Genomic DNA, 27897 nt, shown 5'->3' with positions numbered 1-27897 from the left:
TCTCTTCAACCTACACTTCCTCAACGTCCTCCAGTTCCAGTGAAATCTCTGCTCCCATTGGTCAGTTCCCACGTCAGTCACTCCTCCTCCCGCCCAACAACAACACTCACCGCTCACTGTTGGAAGTTGCATTTGAAGGGCACGCAACAACTTGCAGAGATACAAGGCAGCTGCTCACGAAAAACAATGATGGGGGACTCATTATAGCATCTTTGAATTGTTCTTAATGTAACCAAGGTGGACGCTTTATCCGTATCTAGCTAAAAATCGTCAAACTGGAGCGAGCAGAAGAAAGAAAGGACAGATTGTCCCCGGGACTCAGGTTATTTGGGGTCTAGTAAACACAGGAAAAATGAAATTTGCTCAGTTTCTGCTGAAAAATGGCTCGGTGGTTGGGATACCGAAGCAAGTGGAGAGGTTTGCTAAGTTCTCCCCCTCTCCATTGTCTATGAAGCAGTTCATTGACTTTGGTAAGTATTTCGAGCAGCATTGATTTTGACTGGCACTGCATGTTACTTAATTCACTCCCACACTCACATGCCCATTTCACAGTGTCTGATCGACAGCTGGTTATTGACATACTGCAGCTAACACTACTGAAGTTCACAATGCAGACTGATGTTAATGCAGGTCTGTCTTTTATTGTGTCTCTTACTGCACACTAGTATGTTATTTGTCTTTTAGAGGTGGAAGAAGTAATCAGATATTGTACTTAAGTGAAAGCAGAACTACCAGTGTGTATGAATACTCTGTTACAAGTAAAAGTCTTGCATTCAAAATGTTACTCAAGTAAAAGTACAAAAGTATTGGCATCTAAATATACTTAAACATAAATGTGGTGGAGTAAAACTACAATATTGAACTTGGAATTGTAATTGAGTAGAAATACAAAGTAGCATAATGGAAATACTAAAATAAAATATAATAACCTTAACATTGTACTTGAGTACATGTACTCAGTTACTTAAGACCACTGCCAGTGTAAAACAAATGGACATTGCACTGATAAACAGAAGCATTACAAAACAGCTGTTTGGTTATGTATGCTATGCAGCCTCTCACATTACTGTCTACTCAGAATAAACAAGACAGGAAGAATTCAGACATTTTCATCATGGTTTACTATTTCATTCCACAACAGGTTCCTCCTCAAAGAAAGGACAGTTTGTGTATTTATCCTGGACATATCCTCCTCTGATTAATGCTTAGGAAAGGTTTTGTATCTGTGACAGGACTGGGTCAAAAGTTGGATTCTTGCTCAGTAATGTGTTCCCTCTATCTATCCCCTCATGTGACTGCAGGCTCAGCCAATGCTTGTGAGAAGACTTCGTTTGTGTTCCTGCGGCAGGAGCTTCCTGTCAGGCTGGCCAACATCATGAAAGAAATTGACTTCCTCCCTGACAAGCTTCTCAACACCCCATCCCTAAAGCTCCTCATCAGCTGGTATGCTCAGCTATATACAAATTATGGTTGCAAAATAATTGTAGGAATCATTTTCCACCTCTGCCATACTAAAGTTCAACAGTAATGAACCAGTCGTCTGGAATATTAAAATCCTCTCATTATCAAACTTCCATTGGACTTTAGCCTTTGCCTTTTTTCTTCTTCTAATATAAAACAGATCTATTCTGTATTCAAATATTCCTCCATTAGTTTTAGGACATTCATCTAGTCCCTGACATTTAAGCTTTGATCTGATAAAAACATTTTCCCTGTTGCTGTTATCCGAGGTTATGTTATGCTTCGTGACTGTCTGCTCTTTTTTCTCATGCATCTCCCCCACCCTGCCGTTTTTGGTGAATTCGTGACTAGACACCATTGATCTGGGAGCTTTACTGTGTTTTGATTAGCTAACGTACTTTCTGTCATTATGTTGCAATGTTATTCTTATTTTAATACCATGGCAGATTATTTATATGCCCCAATTTCATGTTGTACCTTAAATGCAACGACAATCTTGAATTTAATGCATACACCTTGTTGCACTGTAACAGTTGTTTGTGGTTATGACCCTCACACAGGTAGGATTGAACCAGCATGCGTTAGTCTTTGTACACACACGCATATTGAGGTGTTGTATAAACTGAAAGACCAAGGGTGAAGTCAAGTTCATGTACGAACATTACTGGATGTCTGTCGTTGGTTTTCAGCTGTACTAGTTGGAGTTTTTTTTTCACCAACTCTAGATTTGTTTAAACAAGTCACTGTAAGACATGCTAACAATAAGGTCATTACTCCACCCCCACTCTTCACTTAAGAGTCACAGTACTGTCTATATTTGGCCATGTACCTACTGTGGCTTTCTCCTCTCGCTACAGCAGAGCTCTTTGGATTGCCAGCCAAAAGATCTGTGACTTGTTTATGTTGCTATTGGGGGGGAATGAGGTCACGTTGATAATTCCTGGCAAACTTCCGAAATATACAAGTCGCACAAAAGTCTATTTTAAGATGAATGTCTGGTCACATAATCCATAATGTGAACACTGAAGGTTAGCTGAGGGACGAACAACAACTCTGCTTGTTCACCTTTCACCCAGTTTCCCTACTGCGAGAGAGTGTGGTTCAAAGAGCTCAGCACTCTACTCCTCTTCTTCATCCACAGAGTCTGTTACAGAGAACAGCAACTATTATCTAAAGAGAGGACAGTGTTATTCTAGCTAAGTGGAAATGCTACAGTCTTTATTGCACAGATGTTAAAATGGTTAAGAATTTAAACCATGCCAAGTATAACGCAAGTTCCCTGCTTTGCATATTCATTTTCCAATGCTTTTCCATGAGTGAAATGCCCAGTATAACCAGTTAAACTCGTCCTTTTACTGTCCACCAGGTATTCCCAGAGTTTGTTGGAGATTGTAGATTTTCTAGAGAAGAATCCAGATGATAAGGAGGTCCTGACAAAGTAAGTCATTTACACACACTTTCCAGTTCATACACATTGTAACTATAAACCTTAAGAATGTCCCTGTCTAGTTCTTTTGTTGCCTATTTTCAACGTCACACTGCACAGTTAAGATCAGTCCAAAGTGTGATCTGACTCATGTCTATGTACCTTGTTGTACAGCCCATGAAGCTCATGGTGAGGCTTAAAGATTGAAGATTAAGAACTGCTCCATCAAGCTAATTCCACCACAGAGCGGAAGCATTCATGCAGATCAGTAACAGCAAAGTAATGTTTTTTTTTTAATCTCAAAGAAAGTTATCTGGTTTACTCGGCACATATTTAAATATTCTGCTTGGGTAAATATTTCCTTCTTTTTCTTTTGTTAACGAGCATTGGGTAGACCTTGTTTAACTGCTTCCCTTCAGGTAAAGATGTTATAATTAGCACTACTGCAGCCATAATTGTAAACTCTCGCTCTGCAAACAGTAGGTTCATCTTTTTGATGCAATGAGCTCCAGGCCAAGGTACATTTTGCAGGAATAGGGTCTTTTGTTTCTATTTATTTTCCCACTGTGCTCAGCCCTGTTGTTTCAGCAGTGGACTGGGAATATACAGCTCCGGAAAAATTAAGACACCACTCCACATTTTTCTGAAGTCTTTATCTCTACATGTATGGCAGCCATTCCAGTGTCTGTCGAATTCCAACACAGAGAAAAATTGTCAGTAGTTTATAGAATGCAAAAAAAGAAGAAGATTGAACTCAAAAACATACCTATACATAATAAAACAAGAGAAACTGATAATGCTGAAGTGGTCTCTTAATTTTCCGCGGCTGTATGTCCATGGCCATGCTCACTGATGTGTACGACCCACGTTAACCACCAAATCCATACTGCCTTTCCCCCACAGATTCACACAGACTCTGGTAAACGTCCGAAATCGTCACAACAACGTGGTGCCCACCATGGCTCAGGGTGTGGTGGAGTACAAGGACGCGTTTGGCGTGGACCCCGTCACCAACCAGAACGTCCAGTACTTCCTTGACCGCTTCTACATGAGCCGCATCTCCACACGGATGCTCATGAACCAGCACAGTCAGTATAGCACTCTGTGATGGACTGTGAGTTAATCAACACAGTTGCTCACTCTCGAAGCTCCTGTCAATAAATTCAAGTCAAAGTGCTCATAGTGGTTGTGAGCTAGCAATTTAAAAAGGCACAGACAGTTCTGCACTTTTCTGGGGGGCGCGGTGATTGCTGTATAAAAGTCGCACAAAAACACCCAGCATGCTTTGATTGCTTTACAGTAGAGACTAAAAAAGTGATTGCCATCTATTTTGATAATGAATTCATCCAAAGTAAAAGGCAGAATGGCACTTACTGCTGCTATAACTCAACTCTCAAAAGTCTTCGAGAAAATGATATGTCAGCAATACCTGTTTGCTATTGTTTGCTTTTCATATTATCAAGAACTTTCTCAACAGCCAGCGATTTACTAGTGGTTTAATATTAACAGATGGGTGTATTGACAATGACTGGTATCTTTACGTAATTTGAGTCACACACACGTTTGTTTTATTGTGCCCTGTAGCATTAATCTTCGAAGGCAGTGTGAACCCAGCCCATCCCAAACACATTGGCAGCATCGACCCCAGCTGTGACGTCACGGAGGTGATAAAAGGTAATGAATGATCATCCTCATTTCCAATATGGCTGTGTATAAATGCACACACACACACACACACACACACACACACACACACACACACACACACACACACACACACACACACACACACACACACACACACACACACACACACACACACACACACACACACACACACACACACACACACACACAGGATTTGTTATCTGTGTCCCACTCCTCTAGTTGCACTGACTGTTTGACCTTTAATCATCTGATATTTTAGGAGTGGATCTCTGTGAAAACATGGCTGCAATAGAGCCGTGTTTTTTCTGTGACCTGGTTTTATTAAAACCACAGAAAATAATGTGATCTATTGTCCTCCATTTCTGAATAAAAAAAACACGAAACTTCCTCTTCTTTTGTTTCCATTTTCTAGATGCCTACGAGACTTCAAAGATGCTGTGTGAGCAGTATTACCTGACCTCTCCTGACGTGGAGATCACACAAGTCAATTGTAAGTCTTCCAAAAACAACCATCGTGTTTCTATTTGCAGATAGTTTTGAAGTTACTCTTGCCTCTGCTGTATCTTTTTTTGTTTCAACTGGATATTTTGTGTGAGAGAATACATGTACTGCTGTGCTCTTGACTTCCAGCTGAACCTTAATTAATCCTAGGATTAGGAAATTCTTAGTGAAGCCTGTTGCATGTGTGTTCCGTTAGCTGGGCCTGCCAAGAGCTAGCATTAGCATCAGACATTCCTTCATTTAAACCACCCCCCACAGATAATAAAAATAGACTAGAGAAAGGCTTTATTTTCACATATTACTGTTTGAAGTATGATTACATGCATAAAGAGACTAATGTATACATTAATCAATTGTAGTTTAGTAGAAAACATGTGGTAGTACTATGTCCTTTAATCGAATCCATAAACCTACTTCCTCTTGCAGTAAATCAGTCAGGACATGGAACAGGGCTTTGAATAAAAACAGTACTTGGCCAGCATTTCTTGGCAGATAATGTCTTGATGAAATGCATCAGAGTGATGAATGAGTTGGTTTGTTCCTTGTTTCATTTGGCAGGAGTGGCTCTAATCTGCTCTCATCTTGCATTACAAAGGTGTGGCCTGTCTCAGCTCACAGTTAGTTTGTTGTCTGGATCCAACAACCTGTGTACTCCTAGTCAGGGATAAAGATATGTCATAGTTTCATATCATCACTGTTATGATTTTTTTTTCACAGCCAAAAACCCCAACCAGCCCCTCCACATTGTCTACGTGCCGTCCCATCTCTACCACATGCTGTTTGAGCTTTTCAAGGTACACTACCCAACAAGCCTGACTAACAGTATTTTATCTGCCAACACGTGTCAGCTTTCTCATGATGTAATCCACTTTGTGTATTCTCTGGCAGAACGCGATGAGAGCTACCGTCGAGACCCACGAGACGAGCATCACACTGCCCCCGATCAAAGTGCGGGTCTCACTGGGAACTGAGGATCTCACTATCAAGGTAGATGTGGACCCAGAGTTAAGAAAGACTGTTATTTTGTACTAAAGGCGGTAATCAGGGAGACACTACTGTTTAGATTGTACTAACAAACAAGTGTTGTCGTGCCATTCAATGCCAGCAGATCTACTGAATGCTAATCCATGTGGACGTTGTTAGTATCTAAATAAAGCTGATGAGTCACTATCACAAACATGACACTGTTTAGATTCCATTCGCATGATCAAGAGCTGATGAGCAGCCAGAACAATGTGAATGCATCCCTCTGTATCTTTAGATGTCTGACAGAGGAGGGGGAGTCCCTCTGAGGAAGATCGAGCGTCTGTTCAGCTACATGTACTCCACGGCTCCGAGTCCGGTCCACGAAGACAACTCCCGCAATGCACCACTGGTGAGGCTGAACCCGTCTGTCGAGTGTCTTAGTCTGTCAGGCTTGTGTTTGCATTTCATAGATGGGATTAAAAATGTAAGCAGATGGTCACACTACAGAGCGTCAGGGCAAATTACGGTGGCTGATAAGAAAGAGGAATGAAGTTTTAGTGGATAAAACTGTAACAATAAGAGAGAGAAACTAAAGACTCAAGCCCTCCACAGTGTCCACTTTATGCTAATATTTTATTCTGTTTCCTTCAGGCTGGTTTTGGCTACGGCCTGCCCATCTCCCGTCTGTATGCCAAGTACTTCCAGGGAGACCTGCAGCTCTACTCTATGGAGGGCTACGGCACCTCAGCTGTTATATACTTGAAGGTGAGAGCTACACACACACACACACACACACACACACACACACACACACACACACACACACACACACACACACACACACACACACACACACACACACACACACAGTCAGAAATAACACCAGTTGGGTTAGAGTTCACATATACATGTACTGTCAAGTGCACATTCTGTATTGACATAGTGCTGGCAGATGTAGCATACCTGCGTCATACAGACAATGCTCAGCTAATATCTGTCATGCTGTAACCCACCACATGTTCCAGGTTAGAAACCAAGGAGACCCCTGCTGTCTGTACTTAAACAGAGGGAACTTTGTAGGGAAGCCCAATGATCTGGATCTCAGGTTGAAGACTAATGAGTTCCCTTCTGCTCTGTATCACAGGCCCTGTCCTCGGAGTCAGTGGAGAGACTCCCTGTTTTCAACAAGTCAGCCTTAAGGCATTACCAGACGAGCATAGAGGCTGACGACTGGTGCATGCCCAGCAAGGATCCGAAGCAACTGGGCAACTCCAAGAGGACAGTCTAAAGTAGTTTGATTAATATAATTGAGAAGAAAAGGGGTCCATGTTTGAAGAGATGGATGAACTTGTTGTACTGTGAGTGGGAGAAGACACATGCTGCTGGACCCGGACGACTGGGTGTGGAAAGTGGATTCCTTTTCTCACCCAGAGAAGCCTAGAGCCTGGTGCCAAGAGTCAGATAAATTGTACAGATATAACTGAGCTGAACTATTACTCATTACCAGGCTACAGGCAAGTTAACGTCATGATACTTTACTATTGCAACGATTACGTCCAGCTAATGAAAATTGAGAAAAGTCAAGTATTAATCTCCCTCAGCTTTCCTCATTACCCTATATATTTTAATAACACGGTTACACTACAAAACCAGCATGCTGTTTGTGTTTATTTCATCTTTCAAAATGTATCATTTTCCAATTCAAAGCCAGGCAAATGTTTTAGGTTGTTACTATTCCTGGGTTGTGTTTTTGCATCCGGTAAATGTGTACCTCTGCTTATAAACACGCAACCTAAGCCAGCTGCAGCACGGTCACTTCGACTGCAGCCTGAACTCAAAGAGATCAAAGTCTATTCCTGCACTTTTGTTCATGTCGGCATGGTATTCCTTCATAATCTGCGGCATTGCTTTACACGCACAACTTCTGCAGTTCAGTTTTCACCCGTCCACAGCATTAACAGACACTATAAGAAAGATTTTCCCTGGTTATTTATGCTGTAAAATAAAATTAATGTATAATAAATTGTGAAACGTTTACCTTTTAGCTCCTTTAATATGAGGTGTAAACATAGTTGATGGAGCAGAAGGGGGAAAGTGCCTTTGTGGAGAAGTGGAACACAGTATTGCAACATATGTAACGGTGATATGTTAAATGTAACTGTGAATAATTATATTTTAACTATAAAACTGCCAGGTTCACATAACCTTCACAATAATAACTCCCCATCTGTTGAAACTGGTTTGTATTCCATTGCAATAAAAACACTAAAGTTATTCCAAGAATATTTTCAGTGTTTTTCAAATAGTAAAACTAAACAGTGTATCTCTGGTCCTTGGGTAATATCAACAAGTGTTTTGCAATGATGCATGTGTTGTATATTTAAGTGATTTCAGAGGGTGTAAAGTCCTGTGGAAATGATTGCAAAGTGTAGCATGCATTTACAGTAGGAACACCACAGACAATGCTATACTGTATGTACGCTGTGTTATCTAATAGATGTTTCCTTATGTTTCTAATAATTTGACCTATTCCATGTCTTCATGAAATACCAGCAACACTTTTCGTAAACTGTACTTCTCAGTTCAGTCTTTTCCAAGTTTGTAGTGTTTAGAATTGCATTGAGACGCTGTTGATTCAAATGTAAAATCCCTCATTTTAGATTTTTATGATTTTATAACTGTCTTTACCAACTGACATGTTTGCATTTCAAAATGTACGACCATCACTCTCAAAGGCCTCGTGTTTCTGTGCTGAAGTTGTGGTTCATTACTAAAAGGACCAGTGAATGTAGAAAAATAAAACTCATCAATGCGTAATTTTTTGTGCCTTTTGTTGCTCGTAGTACAATTAAATACCCTGTAAGATATCAGCAAGATTTGTAATGAGGAATAAAGCTTTTTAAAGTGTGTGAAGTACACAGCCCCCTGCTCTCTGTAATACCCCCTGTCTCTCTCCTGTCCCCACAGCTTGTTTTAGTAAACTTTGGTCGTCGACACAGTCAACTGGCTTCCTGTGGCCGGCTGCCAAGAGGAGCTTTGCGGACAGGCTGTCCTGCTCTGTTTGCCCCTTCATTGCTGTGCCCACAGGTTCCCTGTGGTTTAGATTCCTGTTTCTGCCTGTCTCTAGCAATTCTGTTTTCCAGTTTATTCAGGAATTACGTCAAAACAAATACAGAATTATGTAAGCTTATTTCTAAAGATCGGAGAATTAAAAAAAGGATCGAGTTCAGTTGATTGTGAAACCCTGCTCTTCCCATTATTGTAATGCTTGATTTGATCTCTCAGCCTACATTTTACTGCTCTATTTTAGGATTCAGGCCTGACTATTCATTTATCCAGACAATTTTTCTGCTACACTTGCAGCCCATCAACCACACCTGTTTATGCTGCAATACGTCGCTCAAAGATTACACCAACAGCACACCAATGTCACTACACACTGTAAGTCAGTGAGGTCCCCGACGTAAGTGGCATTTAATTATTTGTCCATATACTACAATTGTTCAAAGCATAGTTTATGTAAAACACACACAAAGGCATTTCTTGAATCATTTATGACATGTTTGCTGGAAAATATACTTTATTTTGTCTTAGCTATGGGTTTGTGGTAATGTTTTTAAAATCATGTTTGTGATAAAAAGCTCACTTTTCTTTTTTTCATCCTTTTTCTGCCTTCATGTTAATGATTCCCGAGGCTGCCGGATTATTTTCTCCTCTTTAAAAAAAAATACACAATAGCTCAGCAAGTCTCTTCCTCTCCAGGCAGCAGCCTCAGTCTGTTGAGTGCTTTCATCCTATTGTAAGCTGGCGTTAACTCCCCATGGTAAATTAGTCCTAATATCAGGATAAAATCGCCAGAGATCCTCACACGAGCATGCTATTCTGACTGGGATGATGGCCCAGGTCATAATTAAAGGTCTGCCTGAGATTTAAAAAAGAGGTTTAGAAGATTAGCTTTAGGTGAAAATCTTAAGTGTTTTTACTGGTGAAAGAGATATAAGAAGTCAGAAAGAAAAGCAGTTCAAACTTCTGATGTTGAGTTAAGGTAGAGACTGATGTTACGATGACCATTTTTTTTTTCTGGCTGGGCCCATTTATGGCTTCAGGTGCAGTCCACTGGAAAAACAAGCACTTGTTGTGAAGGGCTTTGTCAAGTGTTTGTTCTGCATAATGGAGTATCATGAGAGCATGAGTGAGCATTAAGGATGGTTGCCGGGTAGATTGAGATGAGGCATCACTGTCATAGAGAGACAAGTCAAACGCTATAGTGTTTTTATACTTAAATAAAACAGTGTTTACAGAAACAGAAGTCTAGGGCAGGTGATGGTGGGAGACATCAGACATTAATGTTCACTTATTAAACATTATAAACTATTATTGTAATCAGCACAGCAATCATCATCAGTAAGCTCCCACTTGGCTATCAATCCTGCCATGTTTCTCATCATTTGTAATTAGTTGGATGGCATTCTCTGTCATATCCCGCATCAAACCACCATATGAATGACTTTTATAGTAAGTCATGTGATTATATTTCCACTCACACCAGCAACTTTTCAGTACTGTCCAACACCAAAGAGGGGGTCCTTATGTTCCAGACAAAAACCTCTGGGAATGTTATCCAACAAAATAAAAGGGACACTCTTGTAAGTGGCAGCTCCAACTAGCAGCATTTTCACTTTCCTCACTCTGCAGACAGGAAGTGGATGTTTTTATCAACTCATCAGGTGACAGGCTGACTTTCCTCCCACACATCAGGTCATTTTTTGGAAACCATATCCTCTTCATCAGTACAGTATCCCCTCAGGCTCCAGGAGTAAATACCTCTTCATGGGAGGTGGCAGAGGCAGCTGTGCTACGCCTATTTGGCAGACCTCACCCAGGCTGCCTCTGATGGCACATCTGGTCAGATGCAGCAGGGAGCGTGGAGTGTTGCTGCAAACAGCGAACAAAGAGTCGTAGAAGGCTTTGTGTCGCTGAGGGAGCAAAGAAAACAATCTGATCTTGTATCTTTCCAAGTGGGAAGGTTTCATTTGATGCATTAATGCTTTTTTGTACTGTAATACAGTAAAATAGCATGCATTTGTCCATTAAGGCAAACCTGTTAAAATGGCTTAATCTGGTGAAAAATTGAAAAAACTATCATTTCGAAGCCATGGCTTTAGATCAGGGTGTCCAAACTTTTTTCACCGAGGACCACATACAGAAAAATATACGGAGAGCTGGGTCACTTATTGAGGTGAATATTGCCTCATAAGTTAAGTTATAAGTTAGCAAAGCAAATCAAATGTAGGTGAATAATGCGCAATACATTCAAATGGTTTAAGGAAAAAACAGCCTACATCCCATCTGTCTTTAGGGTTTCATTTATTTTGTTGGCAGCTCATTCCTTAAAACAGAAGTCTCAGATTGCTTATAATAAGAGTAAATATGAAGGTTCAATTTCAAGCTTGTTATAGAAATAAGTTATTGGGCTTTTTTAAAGCTAAGATATGTTAGAAAATGTTTTCAATTCTAAATGACTGAATTTATTTGAAAATTGGGCTCATTAATATATGTTAACATATATATTTGAGAAGTGCAATATAAGACAAGCAAAAGTTTAATTAGTGAGCTATATTCAATTATACTTATAGAATTTGCTGAGGGCCGATTTAAAATGGCTTGCGGGCCGCATTTGGCTCCCAGGCCGTAGTTTGGACAACGCTGCTCTACATCAATAGCCTGATATAATAGAATGCATGAGTTTTGATGTGATGGCTGTGGGATTGAACATTTAAAAAGCACAAAATGTCCCTAGGGAGGCACAAAAAAAGTAACACATACCATTCTATTGATGTACAGAAGATATGGGTACTACCTTGTAGCAGTCATCAGGTATGGCAGCACTCCACTTGTTTGTGGGCTTTAAGCGCTCATAAGCGTTGACCATAACTTCTACGGCTCCGGTGCAGTCATAGCAGGACTGCAACACCTGCAAAAAGATAAACAAAATACAACATTTTATTATACAGCAAGGATCTCTCATCATCAACATATCATTTGTGAAATATTCTGCATGTAATATTGTTTAATAACATCAGACTACATCTTTGTACCTTGTGGAACTGGGGGGGGTAGATCCGTGCTGCGTTATGGTTGAGCAGCGCCTGGTAGCAGAGCTCAGGTATGGCCATGGGCCTGACATCAGTCACTTTGAGGAGATACTGGATGGGGGCACAGCCGTTGATGTCCATGGCCCGTGTGTTTGCTCCGGCCTCCAGCAGCATCTGCATCAGGATGTGATCGCAGTTCCAGGCGGCCTTGTGAAGGGCTGTCTTATTGTCCTCTTCTTGGAGGTTGGGATCTTGAATAGAAGGGAACTGTTGTAAAAGTCTCAAAGCCTCCATGGTATACAAGAAAGAAGAGACTTACCTGCCTGGTTGTCGAGCAAAAGGCGACAGACAAGATGATGATCTTCACTGTACATTTGCTCCTTAGAGTCAAAAGCCCAGAAGCAGGCAGTCATCAGGGGGGTCTCCTGCAAGGAGTTGATTGCATTCACATCAGCTCCGTTGGCCAAGTACAGAGCCACCAGCTCTGGGACGCCAAATCTGGCTGCTGAATGTAAAGGTGTGTCTGCTTCATTGTTGTCACCGGGCATGTTGACTTTTGCACCTGCATGGGGAAAAAGCAAAGGTTATTTTAGTGGTTTAAAATGCGATTTCAATTTCACCTGTCTACTTATAGTCATCTATCCATGCATCCTTTCCTCCTGACCTTTGCTGAGGAGCTGCTTGGCACAGGCCACAGACTCGCTGGTGATGCAGTGGTGCAGCGGTGTGTGTCCGCTCAGAGACAAGCCGTTGACTTTGGCTTTGTGGGTCAGAAGCATGGCGACACAGTCAGCGTTGGCAGCCTCGCAGGCCACGTGCAGCGGCGTCTTCCCGTTGGGCATCCCGTTGATGGCTGCACCTTCCTCAATTAACACCAGAGCTGTTTCCACCGCATTGTACATCACGCACACATGAATACCCATCGCCCAGGACATCTCCAGTTTGTAGTCGGGGAGCCAGTAACCTGCAGCAATATAGACAAGAAAATACTTTTCACCTAAACAGATACCAGTGAGTGTTACTGTATGGTTATGTTAGTTCTTGTTGAGTAGTTAGCCATCAATGTTTAAGGTCAAAGGAGAATACTTAAAAAATGAGTTTTCCAGGGCCAAATAGAGATGAACAGTGCTTACATAATTTCTGACTCACTGTAGGATTACAACTCATACGGCTTTGTTCTTATATTTCTGATTGTTTATTCCCGGTATCCTGAGAACGCATGGTTTCATAAATCACACACAGGGTTTCTTGTCATGTCCAGCTTCAGTATCCATGGGGGTTTAGCAACACCTAGTGGATAAACTATAGAACTGATCTCCTAAATTAGATATTAATGAAATGTTTACAATCTCTTTTCCTTTTCAGATGCTTCATGAAACCACAAACACTTTCATAATCACAATTCTGAATACTCATACAATAACAGTTGACAGCCCTGAAAACCTTAGTTTAGAAAACACTACATGATGTTTATCATCAAGCATTGCTGCTGGTGAAATGTAGGTCAAACTTTATTTTATGCGTACCTTGCTTGTATGAGGCCAGCAGCATGCTCGGGTCATCCACCTCCAGAACGGTGTCAATGTCTAGTTTTCCATCTTGCAGAATCTTCATGACCTCCTGGGCATCGTTGGCCTGCAGAGCGTCAAGGAACTGCCGCTTCAGCTGTTTGACAGCCGGTTGTCTTGGACTCCACTCCTCCATGAGCTCCTTGAAAGACGGGCCTCGTTCTTGAGGCTCAACCAAAGCAACCCACTCACACACTAATGTTCTCCACGCAGGATGCAGGAGATTGGAAATAAACACATAAATGGTGATAAGGAACGTGCCTATCATACCAACACTGAAAAGCCTCCATAAGCCCCCCAATAGAAACGGAGTTGTAAGAAGAGGGGTAACAGTAAGTGACAGGGGGGAGTTGTCATGGTTAGAAAATAGCCCTGGAGTAAAATCAGGCTGAATATAAATAGAAAGGAGAGAGGGTGGTACTGGAGGCTTGTGGCTGACCTCAGTACTGCCAGTCCTCTGAGAGAAAGGGGGTGAATGTTCATATGGTTGAAATACTAGGTCATGTAAACACAGCATGGCTATGGCAGAGGTCTCGAATATCTTCTTCTTTTCTATGTCAATATGACTGATTAGCATAAGAAGGAGAATGAAAAATTAACCAGCATTAACAGTTATAATGTGAATTTTGCAGTTTTTGCTCCTTGGGACTATAGCTAACAAATGACCTCTAAAACTATGTTGAAGTCAGAGAAACGGTGGTAAAAGAAGAAACAAAAACAGACAGTGACCGCACATTTTATTCAGTGTGACAGGTAGCTGCCCTTTCAAACTTTTCAGAATGCGAAAAATGAGAGCAAGGTAAGGACAAAAAAGGAGGAGAAAGAGGAGAACAAGCACAGCTTTTTTTTTTAAGAGTCAAAGCAATGGCTAGCAGTTTGTCGTGATTATCTTTTGCTCTCTACGTACATGAAAGAAAAACCCTTCAGGACATGACTCAAACGCCTGCCAGGAGCACCAGGGTCTCATCCATACGTTGGTTTCATCATGCCTAGGCAAGCTCAGGCAAGCACATAGAAAAGATCCGGAGTCACTTTATGGCCTCGGGGGTAAACCTTTAAGCCTCCTCAGCCCTCAGACAAAAAACTGACACGATAGAAAACAAGGCTTTAGGATTCGTACAGCGTATTGCTCTCAGTGTTTTACTATACATACAAAAGAGTCAAAAGAGTGAAGTCAGCGGATTGACCTGACAGGGGAGGTTTTCGGGTGGGGGGGGTATTCACAGAAAAGGTTCAGGTGTTACAAAATATTCCATAAGAATACAACATGAGCAGTTTATTGGAGTTGCACTGGAGCAGCACTATGGTTGTATTAGAGGAAAACCACGAGCACGATGAGGGAGCATTTCTGCGTTTTCTTTGCACTTTCAAACTTATAATCTTTCATTTCATAACGACAGTTTTATTCTAAAATCACTTTTTAATGAGCAGGTTCACTTATATTTTGGCAATAGGAAGTAATCAAGGATAAATCATTATTAGGTGTTAATAGTACTCTTATTTTCATATAAGTCATCATAAACAGTAGTCAGTTCATTAAATACAGAAATAAATAAATAATAGCATTAATAGATCAATGATTCCTGTTTTACTGTGGCATTGCATCTAAACCGGTTTACAGCACACCAGGCAGGGCCCTTGAGACGGAGAGGGAATCATAACCAAAGCTGCCTTTGATAGGATCACGGTGACTCTGATGTCTCTGTATTTACTGTAAATCTACGGAGTGATTCTTGGGAATGCTAAAGAAGTAACACAGGGAGCATGTCTCGTAACCCTAAAACAATAATTGCATAAAATACAAAATAATTTCAAAAGATTTATATATTTTTTATCTAACAGGTAAATCAAAAGTCTTATTGAACCGGTTTTACAGGAAAATTAAAAGTATATTGCATCTATCCGTTGCAATTTCCAGTGTAACATCAGTAGTATCAGGTGCATCCTGCATCTGTCCTGCATCGCAGAGACGACTCGTCTATATGGCAGCGTTCCTTAATAATATTCAGAATATTCCAAAGTGTGTTGCATGGTGAACTGTACACTTTCATGAAAAAAAATGTTAGAAATGTCTACTGAAGGTGTTTCCATACTCACACAGAAGCGGGAAGTGTTCAGAAAAATTCTACTTCTCTAGAATTTCTAAAGGCAGCGGCAGGGTATAACTTTGTTGTTGAGAGAGAATATAAAAAGAGGTCAAAAGCAGGTTACAAGCGTTGTCAAAGCCACATTATGCATATAAGCAGGAAGTTTCATTCAACATTTTTTTGTTTTTCTGGTACAGGTTTGGTAAGTTACACATTTCATAATTACATTGTACCTGAAGTATCCATTAGAACCAGTTCAATATGTAGTTTTCATCAATCATACCTTGTGAACCGCTTTATATGGTACATGTAGACTGTAAGCATTGGACAAGTCAGTGCCGAGGTTAAATGTACAGTGTTTGCACTTCCAGTGTTCTTGCAATTATCAAGAGGGTTTATTTCTCCCAGTGAGACTTGCTTCAGCTCCTGTGGGAAAGTTCCAGTGTTGCCTCCTTCAGTGGTGAAAGTAAGCAGTGTGGGGACACCCAGTGGTGGGGCACGAGTACTGCCTCATATTTTCCACCCAACAGGCCTGACCTGTATGTTCTTCGGCGAATCAAAAGAGCGATTTCACCGACAGGATATACATAAGTCTATCAAAATGGCACATCAGACATATCTGTATTTATCACTGTACATATATACGGGTGCTGTGATAGGTAATGTAGACGGCTCTGAAGATGATATAGGATGAGATTAACTTCACAGACTTACTCTGAATAAATAAACCTAATTTACAGCAATTAAAAGCAAATAAATAGAAATGAGTAAAATCTTAAGTGGCTAAAAACGCAGGATGGGTGTAAAATGAGGCAAATGAACGGGGGGGATATTTTTTATCCAACTGCTCATTTTGGTTTGATTTGCTTGGTGAAAAAGTTACTCAACAATCTCCGACAGTTGGGTTTGTAGCTTAACCACTGAGAACTATTGAACTACTGAGCAGGTGTCCCTCAGGGTTCATTTGTGGGGCCTACTGACGTTCTGATCCTCGAGATGCTACGTGGTGTGGTGCTACAGTAACGCGGCAGGTGATGGAACAATTCACTTCACTCTGCCGCGCTTTCTTTGCGCTCCTCTTTCTGCTGCTCCTCCAGCTCTCTCTTCCGTAGCTTCTCTCGTTGCTTCTCCACTTTCTCTCTGTTCCTCTTGGCCTTCTCCATCATAAGTTTAAGGTCTTTGATCTTTTTCTTGATCAGGGCACGGTCCTGGGAAGAGGTTACTCCGAGGGCCTGAAATAAATAAACATGCATAAGTATATTTATTTCTTTGGTCTACCTATGTACTTATACATCTGTTAATTGTCCAAAATCACCAAAGATAAACTACTAGGAAGAGAAAAACATCTAGGGCTGAAGCATAATTTAAGGCACTACACACTTATTTACAAACCCTTAAAACATACTTTTAAGGCATTAAGTTGACTATTGCTGTGCATTTTGTTTGCAATATTTACGCTTAAAAGACAAACTATGTTTCACCCTGGAACATATTTTTGGAATAGCTACACTGCTATTTCTTGTTCATACTGGCTGTAAAATGTTCGTATAAAAACCTAAAAAAAAGCCTTACCTTAAGCTCAGGACTCTCCAGCTGCAGCAGCTGCTCTCCATCAATATTTTTGGCAGTGAATTCTGGGATGTGGTGTTCCAAGTTGAGGCCCATGAGCCAGCGGGCCACCTGCTGGGAGGTCCACTCTGTGATGCTGCTGTTCTGCCACTGATACTGCTTCGAAAACTGTGCCTCGTCCAGGATCTGAACAGCGAGAGAGACGGACGGAACAGAGAGGAAAAAGCAGATGAATTTACACCTCTGACATGTAGGATTTAACCATCAACAGTGCGTCTTTCTATACAACTAACTATTTTCTTTAGCAACATATATTACTCTTTGAGAAACACCATGAATAATGTGTGGGCACGAAACACAGACACATGAACACAAGCATGCAATAAAAACACAGGTCTCACCTCGTCATCTATCATATCCAGACTCTGAATGTGGCAGCATTAAAAACAACAGAGATATCGGGTTTTAAACATAGGTATAAAAGTGTGGCTTAAACTACAGCAGTTTAACTTTGTGTTTGAATCGAGCTCAAGTAAAATATATGTTTCAACATTTTGATAATGCAGTACATCACCTTCCACAACCTTCACTAAAAACGCGAGTATTTGAAGTCAGTATGTGTACCTCATCAGAGGAGAGCATCAGTGTGTGTGAGCGTCCTGACATCTTGGCTTCACTCAGCAGGCCGCTGATCTCCACCGAGCTGCTGCTGCTGCCGGCGCTCAGATCATCATTCAGAGCGGGTCCCTGAGAAACCAACAACACAATCATCAGACTTGTGGTGAGAGCCAACTGGCACTGAGGCTGAATTTACTTGATTAGAGGGAGTGCTTCTCTATTTTTATTTCTTAAAGAGTGGAAGAGGAGGCAGTGAATTAGGAGCAAGAAGACATTTCCTCACAATGATTGGTGTTTTTCTTCCTAATATTTGACATTCCATAAATTATCAAGACAATAGCCTAATAGATCTAAGCTGTTTGGAAGACCCTGAGATGTCAGGGTTACGCACATCTCTCATTTTGAAGATGTTGAGTGTGCCAGAGTGTGGATGTTTGTGGAATTACAGTACAGTATTAGGATTGTGCTGAAACACACAGAGACAAGCTGATGGTACTGAGAAATATGGACAATTAGGAGGAGAAAAGTTAATACTTGTAAAAAAAAAAGCAGTAGTTTGTCTTAAGGAGAAAGTACTTTTTTTTTGGTGCAACATTATATTTATATCAGATTTTGAGTTTAAAGTCTAAAGCTTCTTACATTCGGCTAAAACTGTAGCTTTATGGAGTTCTCTGAATACCAGTGCTGTCTGAGGTGAAAGGGAAACTAATCCTGCGGACTCTTAGCTCTCTGGGCTGAATCCTCACTTAAAAGCTCTGCATAACTAATGTGAAAACATTCTGCATTGATTTATCCATATCAAGCTCAGAGCATGTCCTTGGAGAGAGAAATGGATTGGGTTGGTGCAGTATCAAAAATAATCTCCTTTTTAATCCTCGGGTAACCACATGTGATATTACACAGGATTAGAAATAGTCTTCATGCAAGTTCCTACACTGCAACGGATGTCCACGTTAATGACTTTAATCTTACTGCATCAGTATGACATGTAGCTGATTGAAAATGAATCATGAAACAAACTGATTTGCGGGCTGATTTTTATACAAATTTGAATCCTTCAAAATACATCATCCAGAACATGTTTGTGTAGCGAAAGTCATTGATTATAAGAAATATTTAGGATTATGTTGGATTATTCATTGATTTCCTTGCAATTATGATGCAATCAAGCATTTTAATTCCCTTTATAATCTCACTTAACCCTGTTTACCTGTTAAAGAACTCATTTCCATTTCAGTGGATTGAGGTATAATTGAGCAAAACACAAAATAATACAATACCAAATAATATGAATAGGAGAAGAAGTGGGGCCATGTAAGGTAGTTCTGTTCAACAGAAACAACACAACACATCAAAGCTAAATGTCATGGCATTAATGTAAATCACTGTTCATTTCTGTGAAGGGAATCATTATCTGCCAAATGTGCAGAAACCAAACCTCATGTACCTTAGCCGTGAGGTTTTCTGTACTGTCCTCTGCTGACGGCTCTGTGGAGCTGGAGACAGAGAGGGAGAGAAAGAGAAACAGAGGGAGGGGGGAAATAAAATAAAGTCATAATGATTTCTGGACCACATCTTCATAAAGATTTACTGGACCTGAACTCATTGAGGAGAGATACAACTAAAACATCCAGATGTTCTGCTCATCATTCACCCACAATATGTCATTTAATGTCTGCTTTTCTTGTATCGTGTCTTAATATCTGTCCTTGTTAATGTTGCAACTGGAGCTGCTGTGACGCAAGACAAATTTCAGACTTGATCTGACCTTTAAAGTATTATCCTATCGTAATGCCAGACGACCATAACAAAATAACAGTGGAACTCTGAGTGTGTTATTATTGACCTGTTCCCATGTGAGGCTCTGGGATCATTGTGATAACAGTAAATAATATACAGTTTAAAGCTAGCAAACAAGCATTGTAGTTGTAAGTACCTTATCAAAACCTAATATATTTCCCACTATACCGTCTTTCACTGTTAAAGATGATGTCATTTTCTACAGTCACATATTTCCTGCACTTTGTTCATTTGGTTTCTTATTAAACTTTAATTAGAAACTAGAAATGCAATTAGAAAGTTAATTATTTTGGCTAACAATAAGTGTAATTGTTTCATACATCTTTTTGTTTTATTATCCCATGAATGGTAGCTTCCTCCTCATATCCTTTCCTTTTAAATAATTGAGCCATTCCGCAGTCAAGATATTGCTTTACAACAGTAGGAAGTTCTTTATAAATGCTTTATTGGGATACACATTTATTTCATGAAAAATGAATCAGCTGTTTTCTTTTGCATTAGCTAGATGGTATGTGACAGAAAATGGCTTTCCACTGTTCTCCTCTTACCCCGGTTCTGTTGCCTGTCTGTTTTCTTCCACACAGTGCGAGGGGCGCGACATGGCAGGAGACTGAGAACCTGTGATCAAAAAACACCCCCCCAGTGAGATCACTTCTTATAAGTGATGAGTAGATACATTTCCAGGTGTTTTGGTGACTATTCAATCCTGTATTATTGGATGACGTCAGGTTGCAGGAGTACTGACCTGCAGTGGACGGATGGTGCAGTGTTCGTCTGGGGGAGCTCTCTGTGCTGCCAGGGGCCCTGAGGACCCCTCCATCATAAGAAGCCACACTACGAATCGAACCAGATCGACTGTGGGCGGGACTGCCATGCCCCTCCGAGACCTGAAGACAGACGTAAAGGGAAAAAAGATGAAGCAAATGGAGAAGGGAGGGGGAAATGTGATGTGTGAGATGAGGAGAGAGGGAAACGTTTAAATTGAAAGTTAATCAAAATACTGAAGAGGAAAGCTCAGAAGAGGTCACAAAAACAGGAAGAAAAAAAGTGCAATCAAATGAAAAGTGTTCCGAACATCTGAAGCTGCAGACCAATCTGAAAGAAGTCACTTGACATACTTTCACCATGTCTAATTCAGCGCCCTGGTTTCCCCTGGAAGCCTCACACTGCCTGTGTTCCTGCCAAGTCTGATCTGAAGATGTTCATCCAATCTGAACTCATCCCTGCTCTTGCTGAGTTAAGTTAGCCTTTCCATCCAGAAGAAGACAGTGGCTGTTATAATCAGACTGGGAGAGACAACGAGTTGTGACGGCGCCACAGACTCAATTAGTGCTGCAGAGCAACACGTAGGATTAATCTATTAGAGAGGTACAGCGGAATGGACAGGGGGAACACACACAAAAAGATGCTAATGAACACACACACGAGCACACACACACACACACACACACACACACACACACACACACACACACACACACACACACACACACACACACACACACACACACACACACACACACACACACACACACACACACACACACACACACACACACACACACACACACACACTAATCAAACACCTTGGGGTAAATTAAAGACATTCACTTTAAGAAAATTTGAATTTATTGCAAACCTTTATTTTTTCCTCTATGCCCCACTATACACAAAATCAAATACCTTTGTGTAAACCTTCTTTGCAATAAACCTGATTCTAAAACACACACTGGTTGAAATTTCAACTTGTTGTGAAATAAGAAATCCATTGCTCACTAAAAAAAGGAAAAGGTGCAGGTGTGTGTGTTTGGATACAAACCTCTCCTTCTGTGGAGCTGATGCTGTCTCGGACTCTCAGGCTCTTCTTTTTGCTGGGGGAGTACGGAGAGCCCTCCCTCAGGTCTAAAGTCACACACACAAAGGAAAGAGAGAGTAAAACCAACTGTGATTTAACTTGACAAGATAAAAAGAACACACTGTCTGATCAATTTGTTCACCAAAAGCATTCGTCCTTTAATTATCGCCGTTCGTCCTTTTTTTTTGTCTTATTAAGAAGCACTCCATTTAGCCTGGCCTCAGTGCTGACACCCCCATTGAGTTAGTCTATTAAAAACACATCAATGCCGTAAGAATATCAAATCTTCCTTTAAAAGTAACATCATTAATTAGGCAGGCAATTATCATTTTTCTGCTCATTTCCTGAGTGCACAGGGAGACGCTGTCAGGAGACAAAAACTGAAATCATTTCAATTTAAATGATCATTTCAGCAGCTTCTGTCTTCTCCTCCCACATGTTCACTCTCTCCTTTACATCCTGTTCCAGCAGTCTCCCTCAATCCCCCCCTGTTAATATTGCATAATGGGATGCGTCACTCGGATCAGCGCAGATCCAATCCCGTCTGCACTGTACAGTATCAGATATCTGTGCACACTGCAATCTGACAGATGCACCGCTGAAACGAAGCCGGCGGAGCTTACAAAGACTTGCGGAAAACAAAATCTGACAGATGTGCCTCAAAAAGGGAATTACAAGTTTGTTTTTGTTTGAAGAGGTTAAACTAGAGTCAGAGGTGAAACTGTGTGTGAAGTTCAAAGCAGAGGATGAGGATGTGTGTGTAGAAAGCCCAGGCCTCAGTGTCTGTGAGTGTTTGTGCTGCGTTTTCTTTTTGTTGTGTCACAAGAGACGTTGATCTTCAGAGGGCAAGATGAGTCAAAAAGCTTAAGGGATACTTCACGGGTTATTTTGGGGACAAATAAATCTTGGTATCTCGGTTAATTTATTTAAGATTGTATATCTCAACTATATAGAGATGTTCAGGTTATATATTTGTCTGCTATTTGACCTGTCACTGCATTAATCAATCCATTTAGACCTTAGGCACCCCGTTGAAAAGCATTCAGTAACTTTACCATGGTTGGAAAACAACCTACTCAAAAAATGATTGACTAAATCTTATATTTCTCAGCGTCTAAAGCAGATAGAAACATGAAATAAAAATGATAGAGAGCCTAAAGAAATAGTTCTGCATGTTAGGAAACATATAGTTTCTATCTTGCTAAGTGTTGTGTGGGAAAATTGATAGTACTGATATGTGTGGCCGTTCAATAGGAAACTGTAGCCAAGAGACTGTTAGCTTTGCTTAGCACAAAGAGAGCGTAGTACTGATCTTTTACCTTATTCTCACTGAAAATAGTTCCCCCAACTATTAATATAAATCAATAACATCATAATGATGCAGGCGGTGAGTAGGGGTCCCCTCACACACTCACCTCTGGCTGCTGCCGCTCTGTTGGGGCTGTTCTGCTGAGCGCTGAGCCTCTCAGCACTGTTGCTGTTGTTGTTGTTGACCTGGATGCCGTTCTGCTTCATCAGCTGCATTAGCTCCGACTCTAATGTTGCAATCTGCGGAGGGAGAGTAACCGATCAATATGACTCAACCGTAGGCACTTACCTGGGAAAAAAGCTGCTTTAAAGCATAGAAAAAAAGAACTCATATTATTTATCTTTGATTCACTTTGATGGAAAGCACCAGTTAAGTAACACATCAGTTTAGTTAAAGCACTACCCTATCTCGCTGTTGGCTTAAATTACAGATTAAACTGTTTTTCTCCGACTCGTGCTCGCGCCCAGTTGACCATTCACCCTTCACAATGCAGTGCCATAGAGAATTAAGCTCACTGTGCAGAATAATAGCAGGGGACAGTTAAGTTGACTGCCCTTTCGACTGTGGGGCATGGCCTGAGCAGAAAACAGCACAACTGTCATGTCTTAAGACCAGAAAAGCAGAACAATCTATACAGAGTTTGACAATGGAGCCGACTGCAGGCCCCGGGACACCGAGTACACCTGCTGTCACTGTCCAAGGAGGAGAAGCCTATTGGATGTATAAAAGCCTTGCCGAAAGAAATCAGAAGTGGGGGACTGCAGTTAAGGATCTTTTTGAGGACTATTTGGGCATTTATTTCACATATGTGCAGCTGCTTTATTAAAACACAGAAGGATAAAGATACGTGCCAGGTGAACAGGAGAACTGCAGCATTCATTATACTATTTCAGCTTCAAGGACGTTTGTGTTGTTTGGAGGTGAATAAACCTAATTTTGCAGACACATACAGAACGACTCAAACACAGAGAGGCTTACAGGAGAAGATGGATGTGAGAGATAAACAAGATGCTCTGGTTTACCCTGACTTGCAGTCCCTGGATCTCTGCCAGGTGAGATTTCTCAGCCTCCTCCAGCCTCCTCCTCTCCCCATCCTCCTTCTGGATAAACTCCACCTCTCTGGAGAGAAAAGAGGGAGGGGAGTTCGTAATGTGGTGAGTAGGTGTATGCCCACTCAGGGAAACAAGATACATCTATGTGTGTGTGCACATATCTACAGCTATAAAACACACATTCATGTATCTTAAGAATACTAAATTCCTCCAGTCCCTCTCGGCTCCTTTGCTCTCTGCAGCTCAGTCCTCAACTACAGATCAGCAGGGAGAGTTTGTTTCATCATTTAGCTTCCAGTTGGCCTGTAGGGCCACAGCCGATTAGAGGCCGTCAGACTGGAGCTGAGCTGGAGAGGTAGTGATGGCACTGACCAAAGAGATCAACACACTGAAAAGCAGGGGCGCTGCGCTGCATGAGAATAAGAGACTCTGCTCTTACTGTTGGGATTGGATAAGACTTCGGCTATAAAAAGAGCTGCTCTGCCTCACAGATGGAAATGCAGTGGATTTCTTTCTGCTCATTCAAGCAAAGGAAGCTGTAAAAAGGAATAATGAAGGAATTCATCCTGGATGATTTATTTCAGCAAATGTTTAATGGCAGGACTTGCGAAATTATCTCCTGCTATGAAGTGAAGGAAGTTTTTTAGAAATCATTTAGAGCTGTTAAGCGTCTCTCCTACAAGTAAGGAACACAGTTGGTTTATCCCTCTTAGATCATATTTCCTGGAAATGTTGTGCATATATTAAAGAACATACCTAAAAAAATCCATCTCTTTATATTTGAAAATCCAAATCAAATGATCTTTTTTACCTATAGAACAAAATATGACATGTGCTAACTTAAGCAAGAACCAACAGATTTAACCTTGGGTTCTGACCCCACAATTTCACCTACTTATTGTCAAATTATGGTTAAACTCCTCATCTAACTGGGATTTCTTGACATAAAAAAGCTTGAAATATCTTGCTACAATCTTCCTCCCTCATTCCTCAATCCAAGGAGCATTTAACTCACTTCTGCTGGAAGTCTTTGATGAGTTTCTTGGCCTTGTTGTACTTCTTCTCCAGAGTTTGGTACTGTGCCTGCGCCTCCTTCAGGTGTTCGTTGACGGTGTGGCAGAGGGTCTGCGCTTCGATCCAGTAGCTCTCCAGCTTCAGCATCCTCTCCTTGTTCTCCTCGATGCTGGCCTTCAGCTGGCTCTTCTCCTTCTCCCAGCGCTGCTTCTCCCTCTCCACTGACGTTAACTGGGAGGGGACGAAAACACATTTAATATAGGAATAAATATAAGCCATCATCATATTTGACCATTTCCCATTTACTATACAGTTTGTTCATCAAACCAAGTAAAAATAGTTTTAATGTACTGTCTGCAACTACGTTAACATTTGCAATGAGGACAACAAACCTAGATTTGTGGACCTAGAAGTGGAAATAACATTACAGAAAGCTTGTCAAAGAGAAAGGCTTCCAGAGGCTGAATTGCATCAATTTATTTTTCTGTGAAAGTGGATCCACTCTAACTTCTAAAGAAAGCCTTTTAAGCACCACTTCTCGGGGTGAACTTAATCTTATTAAACTCTTAGCACTTGGAATTTGGGAATGACTCAAATTAAGTCATTAACATCTGAGAAAGCATATCAATTAAAAACTTCATATGTGTATTTAAGAAAACATAAATACAGCTCCGAAAAAAATTAAGAGACCACTCCAAATGTTTCTTAAATCGTTATCTCTACATGTATGGCAGCCACTCCAATGTCTGTTGAATTCCAACACAGAGAAAAATTGTCTGTAGTTAATAGAATACAATAAATAAATAATAATCATTTAACTCAAAGACATAGCTACACATAATTAAACAAGAGAAAATGATAATGCTGAATTGGTCTCTTAATTTTTTCCACGCTGTAGATATGCATATAGAGCTACACAGAAAAAAGAGAAAACTGTGATAACTTTCTGGCAAGGTTACAATTTGAAAAGGAAACTATTGCAGCCTATTAAAAAAAGCTTGATCAGATCAGCTTGTGTTTTTCACACCTAACCTGAACCCCTCTCCTCCTGTTGTCCTGACACTATCCCCACATCTCATTCACAAATACTTTTAACCTGGAGAAACTTCTGTCATCAGCACCCGCTACCCGCCCGCACACTGACACTCTTAATCTCTTACCTTGTTCTTAAGCTTCTGGATCTCGGCCTCGGTCACTGTATGTTTGATCTGGAGCTGTTGGAAGCAGAGGCGGAGACAAGAGGAGATAGAAGATAAAAGAGAGGGTGGTCAGTGATCAAATGCATGGCTGCATAGAATCGCTCTGCTGTCGATACTGTGAGAAGGACCGAGGCAGCCGACCCTGTCCTCAGCTGACAGCCTCCCAGCTGCAAGCTCTGACACACAGTCTCAGAGGAGAGGCAGGGAGAGCAAAGAGACAGACAGAGATGGATGAAAAGCTAGATACTTAAAAAAAAAAGTTATTTTGCATAGCATTAAATCAAAAAATCTGTCACTTCAATAAAATTCCATAACGTATTAAAAACGGATTAAATCTTAATGCAGAAAGGCTTGCATATCTTCTGAAGTGTATCATGTTAGATGGATGGAGTTGGAAATGGAGAGAGGGGAAAATGAGTGATGGAAGTTGCAATGAGCAGTCGTTTGCAGGCAGACAGAGCGGGATCGGGATAATGACAGAGCAGAACTAAAAATGAAGATGAGATAGAGAGAAAGAAGAGGATGTGGAACTAGAGATGTGGAAAGAGGAGCAAATGAGAGCTCTGGTAAGTGAGGCAGAAACAGAGGAAAGGGTCGAAGGGACTTTGGTAAATGGATGCTTTCCTGTCTTTGTCACCTCTCAAAGGACTTATAGAATACAAGATATTCACATGCACACCGGTGGATATAACTTTTTGAGGATACCCACTTTATTTACAGCTGAAGTCTCACAAGTTCACATAAACTTCGCAAATCCATTTTTTTAAAATTAGGATAGCATTTATTATTGTCCAGTAAAAAAAGGGAGTAATGATATTTCAATGCAACGTGAACCTATACTTTAAATACTGAGTCCATTCACAGTTAGAATATCTTTTTTCTCACAAGCTAACAAAGGATATGAAGGATTGACTTTTAAATACCTTACAAAGTTCAGTGTCATGATGCTGATAATATCGATACCATCTTGCTTTTATTTGGCATCTGCTGTGATAAGAACAAGTTGTGTTGTAAAAAGGTTTCAGAAAGATATGACATCTGTCGAACCGCAAGAGTTATTTAATGGTCACACCTTTGTATTATTTGTATAAAAGGCTTGTCCGATTTTGTGTAAAATGCATTAAAGAAAGAAAAGTACAAAGTGTGAAATGGGAGAGTCTTTAAAACAAAACGCAGAGGTCAAGAAACTGAGAAAATGGAAGAAATGTATAAACCCTGAGACCAGGGATTGCATTATAGTTTCACTCGATATCCCCGGCGGTGCCTGCAGTGCAGCTGAAGCCATTTGTTCAAAGTGTCATACAGCTATTGTGGCTATAGAAAGGCTCAAGTGTTACACTGCCAAAAACAGTGCTGGAGTGTTCGATTGATATCAGCGGCTCCCCGCAATGATAAAGATAAGGAATGAGTTAACAGCCAGTGAACTGCTTTTATTTATTGTATTTGTCGTTTTTAAAGGTGGGTTTATTGATATTGATGGTGGCCAAAGTTCGACAACATGGCTTTCTATTCTCAGCAGCCGGTCGTGTGAAAAGTTGTTCAGATCAGGATACAAATGTATTCAAATTCAGGTTAAAACCTTTTCTCCTCATCTGTGTGTTTAACCGAACATGGGTAATTAGAGATGTAATGAGCATTGGTCTCACGTAGCTTTTGTATTCACGCCTCTAATCTTCCAGATGAGGAATTATGGAAGGTAAGCAGATCTG

At 40.8% G+C, this 27897-nt stretch overlaps 3 protein-coding genes across 9 annotated transcripts in view; 1 reads left to right on the top strand and 2 right to left on the bottom strand.

Moving 5' to 3' along the window:
• Positions 1-100: 100 nt before the first annotated feature.
• pdk4 (pyruvate dehydrogenase kinase, isozyme 4) lies at positions 101-8839 on the top strand. Its single transcript, XM_063899068.1, has 11 exons — positions 101-470; positions 1302-1443; positions 2828-2899; positions 3791-3975; positions 4472-4561; positions 4968-5045; positions 5774-5850; positions 5945-6043; positions 6318-6431; positions 6674-6787; positions 7167-8839. The coding sequence occupies exons 1-11, from the start codon at positions 353-355 to the stop codon at positions 7308-7310; spliced, it is 1233 nt and encodes a 410-aa protein (XP_063755138.1). The 5' UTR covers positions 101-352; the 3' UTR covers positions 7311-8839.
• A 673-nt stretch (positions 8840-9512) lies between these two features.
• asb4 (ankyrin repeat and SOCS box containing 4) lies at positions 9513-14003 on the bottom strand. 2 transcript variants are annotated; one of them, XM_063899630.1, is made up of 6 exons: positions 13644-14003; positions 12782-13081; positions 12437-12679; positions 12121-12368; positions 11849-11996; positions 9513-10998 (listed from the first exon to the last, which is right to left on the bottom strand). In XM_063899630.1, exons 1-5 carry the CDS (start codon positions 13951-13953, stop codon positions 11853-11855), a joined length of 1245 nt encoding a protein of 414 aa, XP_063755700.1. In that variant the 5' UTR covers positions 13954-14003; the 3' UTR covers positions 9513-10998; positions 11849-11852. The 2 variants fall into 2 exon arrangements, with proteins under 2 accessions (XP_063755700.1, XP_063755699.1); XM_063899629.1 differs by having other exon boundaries at positions 11883-11996.
• A 417-nt stretch (positions 14004-14420) lies between these two features.
• Positions 14421-27897, bottom strand: part of ppp1r9a (protein phosphatase 1, regulatory subunit 9A) — a 48291-nt gene continuing 34814 nt past the window's right edge. For 3 of the 6 annotated variants that reach the window (XM_063899009.1, XM_063899011.1, XM_063899010.1), the window contains 13 exons: positions 26150-26203; positions 24991-25220; positions 23946-24042; positions 23030-23162; positions 21579-21661; positions 20505-20646; positions 20308-20377; positions 19407-19455; positions 19240-19284; positions 17966-18088; positions 17743-17766; positions 17345-17527; positions 14421-17004 (listed from right to left, as the gene is read on the bottom strand). In XM_063899009.1, the coding sequence (XP_063755079.1) occupies positions 16822-17004; positions 17345-17527; positions 17743-17766; positions 17966-18088; positions 19240-19284; positions 19407-19455; positions 20308-20377; positions 20505-20646; positions 21579-21661; positions 23030-23162; positions 23946-24042; positions 24991-25220; positions 26150-26203 (1416 nt within the window). In that variant the 3' untranslated portion in view covers positions 14421-16821. The remainder of the gene's footprint in view (positions 17005-17344; positions 17528-17742; positions 17767-17965; positions 18089-19239; positions 19285-19406; positions 19456-20307; positions 20378-20504; positions 20647-21578; positions 21662-23029; positions 23163-23945; positions 24043-24990; positions 25221-26149; positions 26204-27897) is intronic. The other 3 variants (XM_063899012.1, XM_063899013.1, XM_063899014.1) reach the window with 3 other exon arrangements.

This window comes from Eleginops maclovinus, chromosome 13, assembly GCF_036324505.1.
Source record: "Eleginops maclovinus isolate JMC-PN-2008 ecotype Puerto Natales chromosome 13, JC_Emac_rtc_rv5, whole genome shotgun sequence".
NCBI classification, from domain to species: domain Eukaryota; kingdom Metazoa; phylum Chordata; class Actinopteri; order Perciformes; family Eleginopidae; genus Eleginops; species Eleginops maclovinus.
Note: the sequence above shows the minus strand (reverse complement) of the source record. Positions and strands in the feature narration are given on the sequence as shown.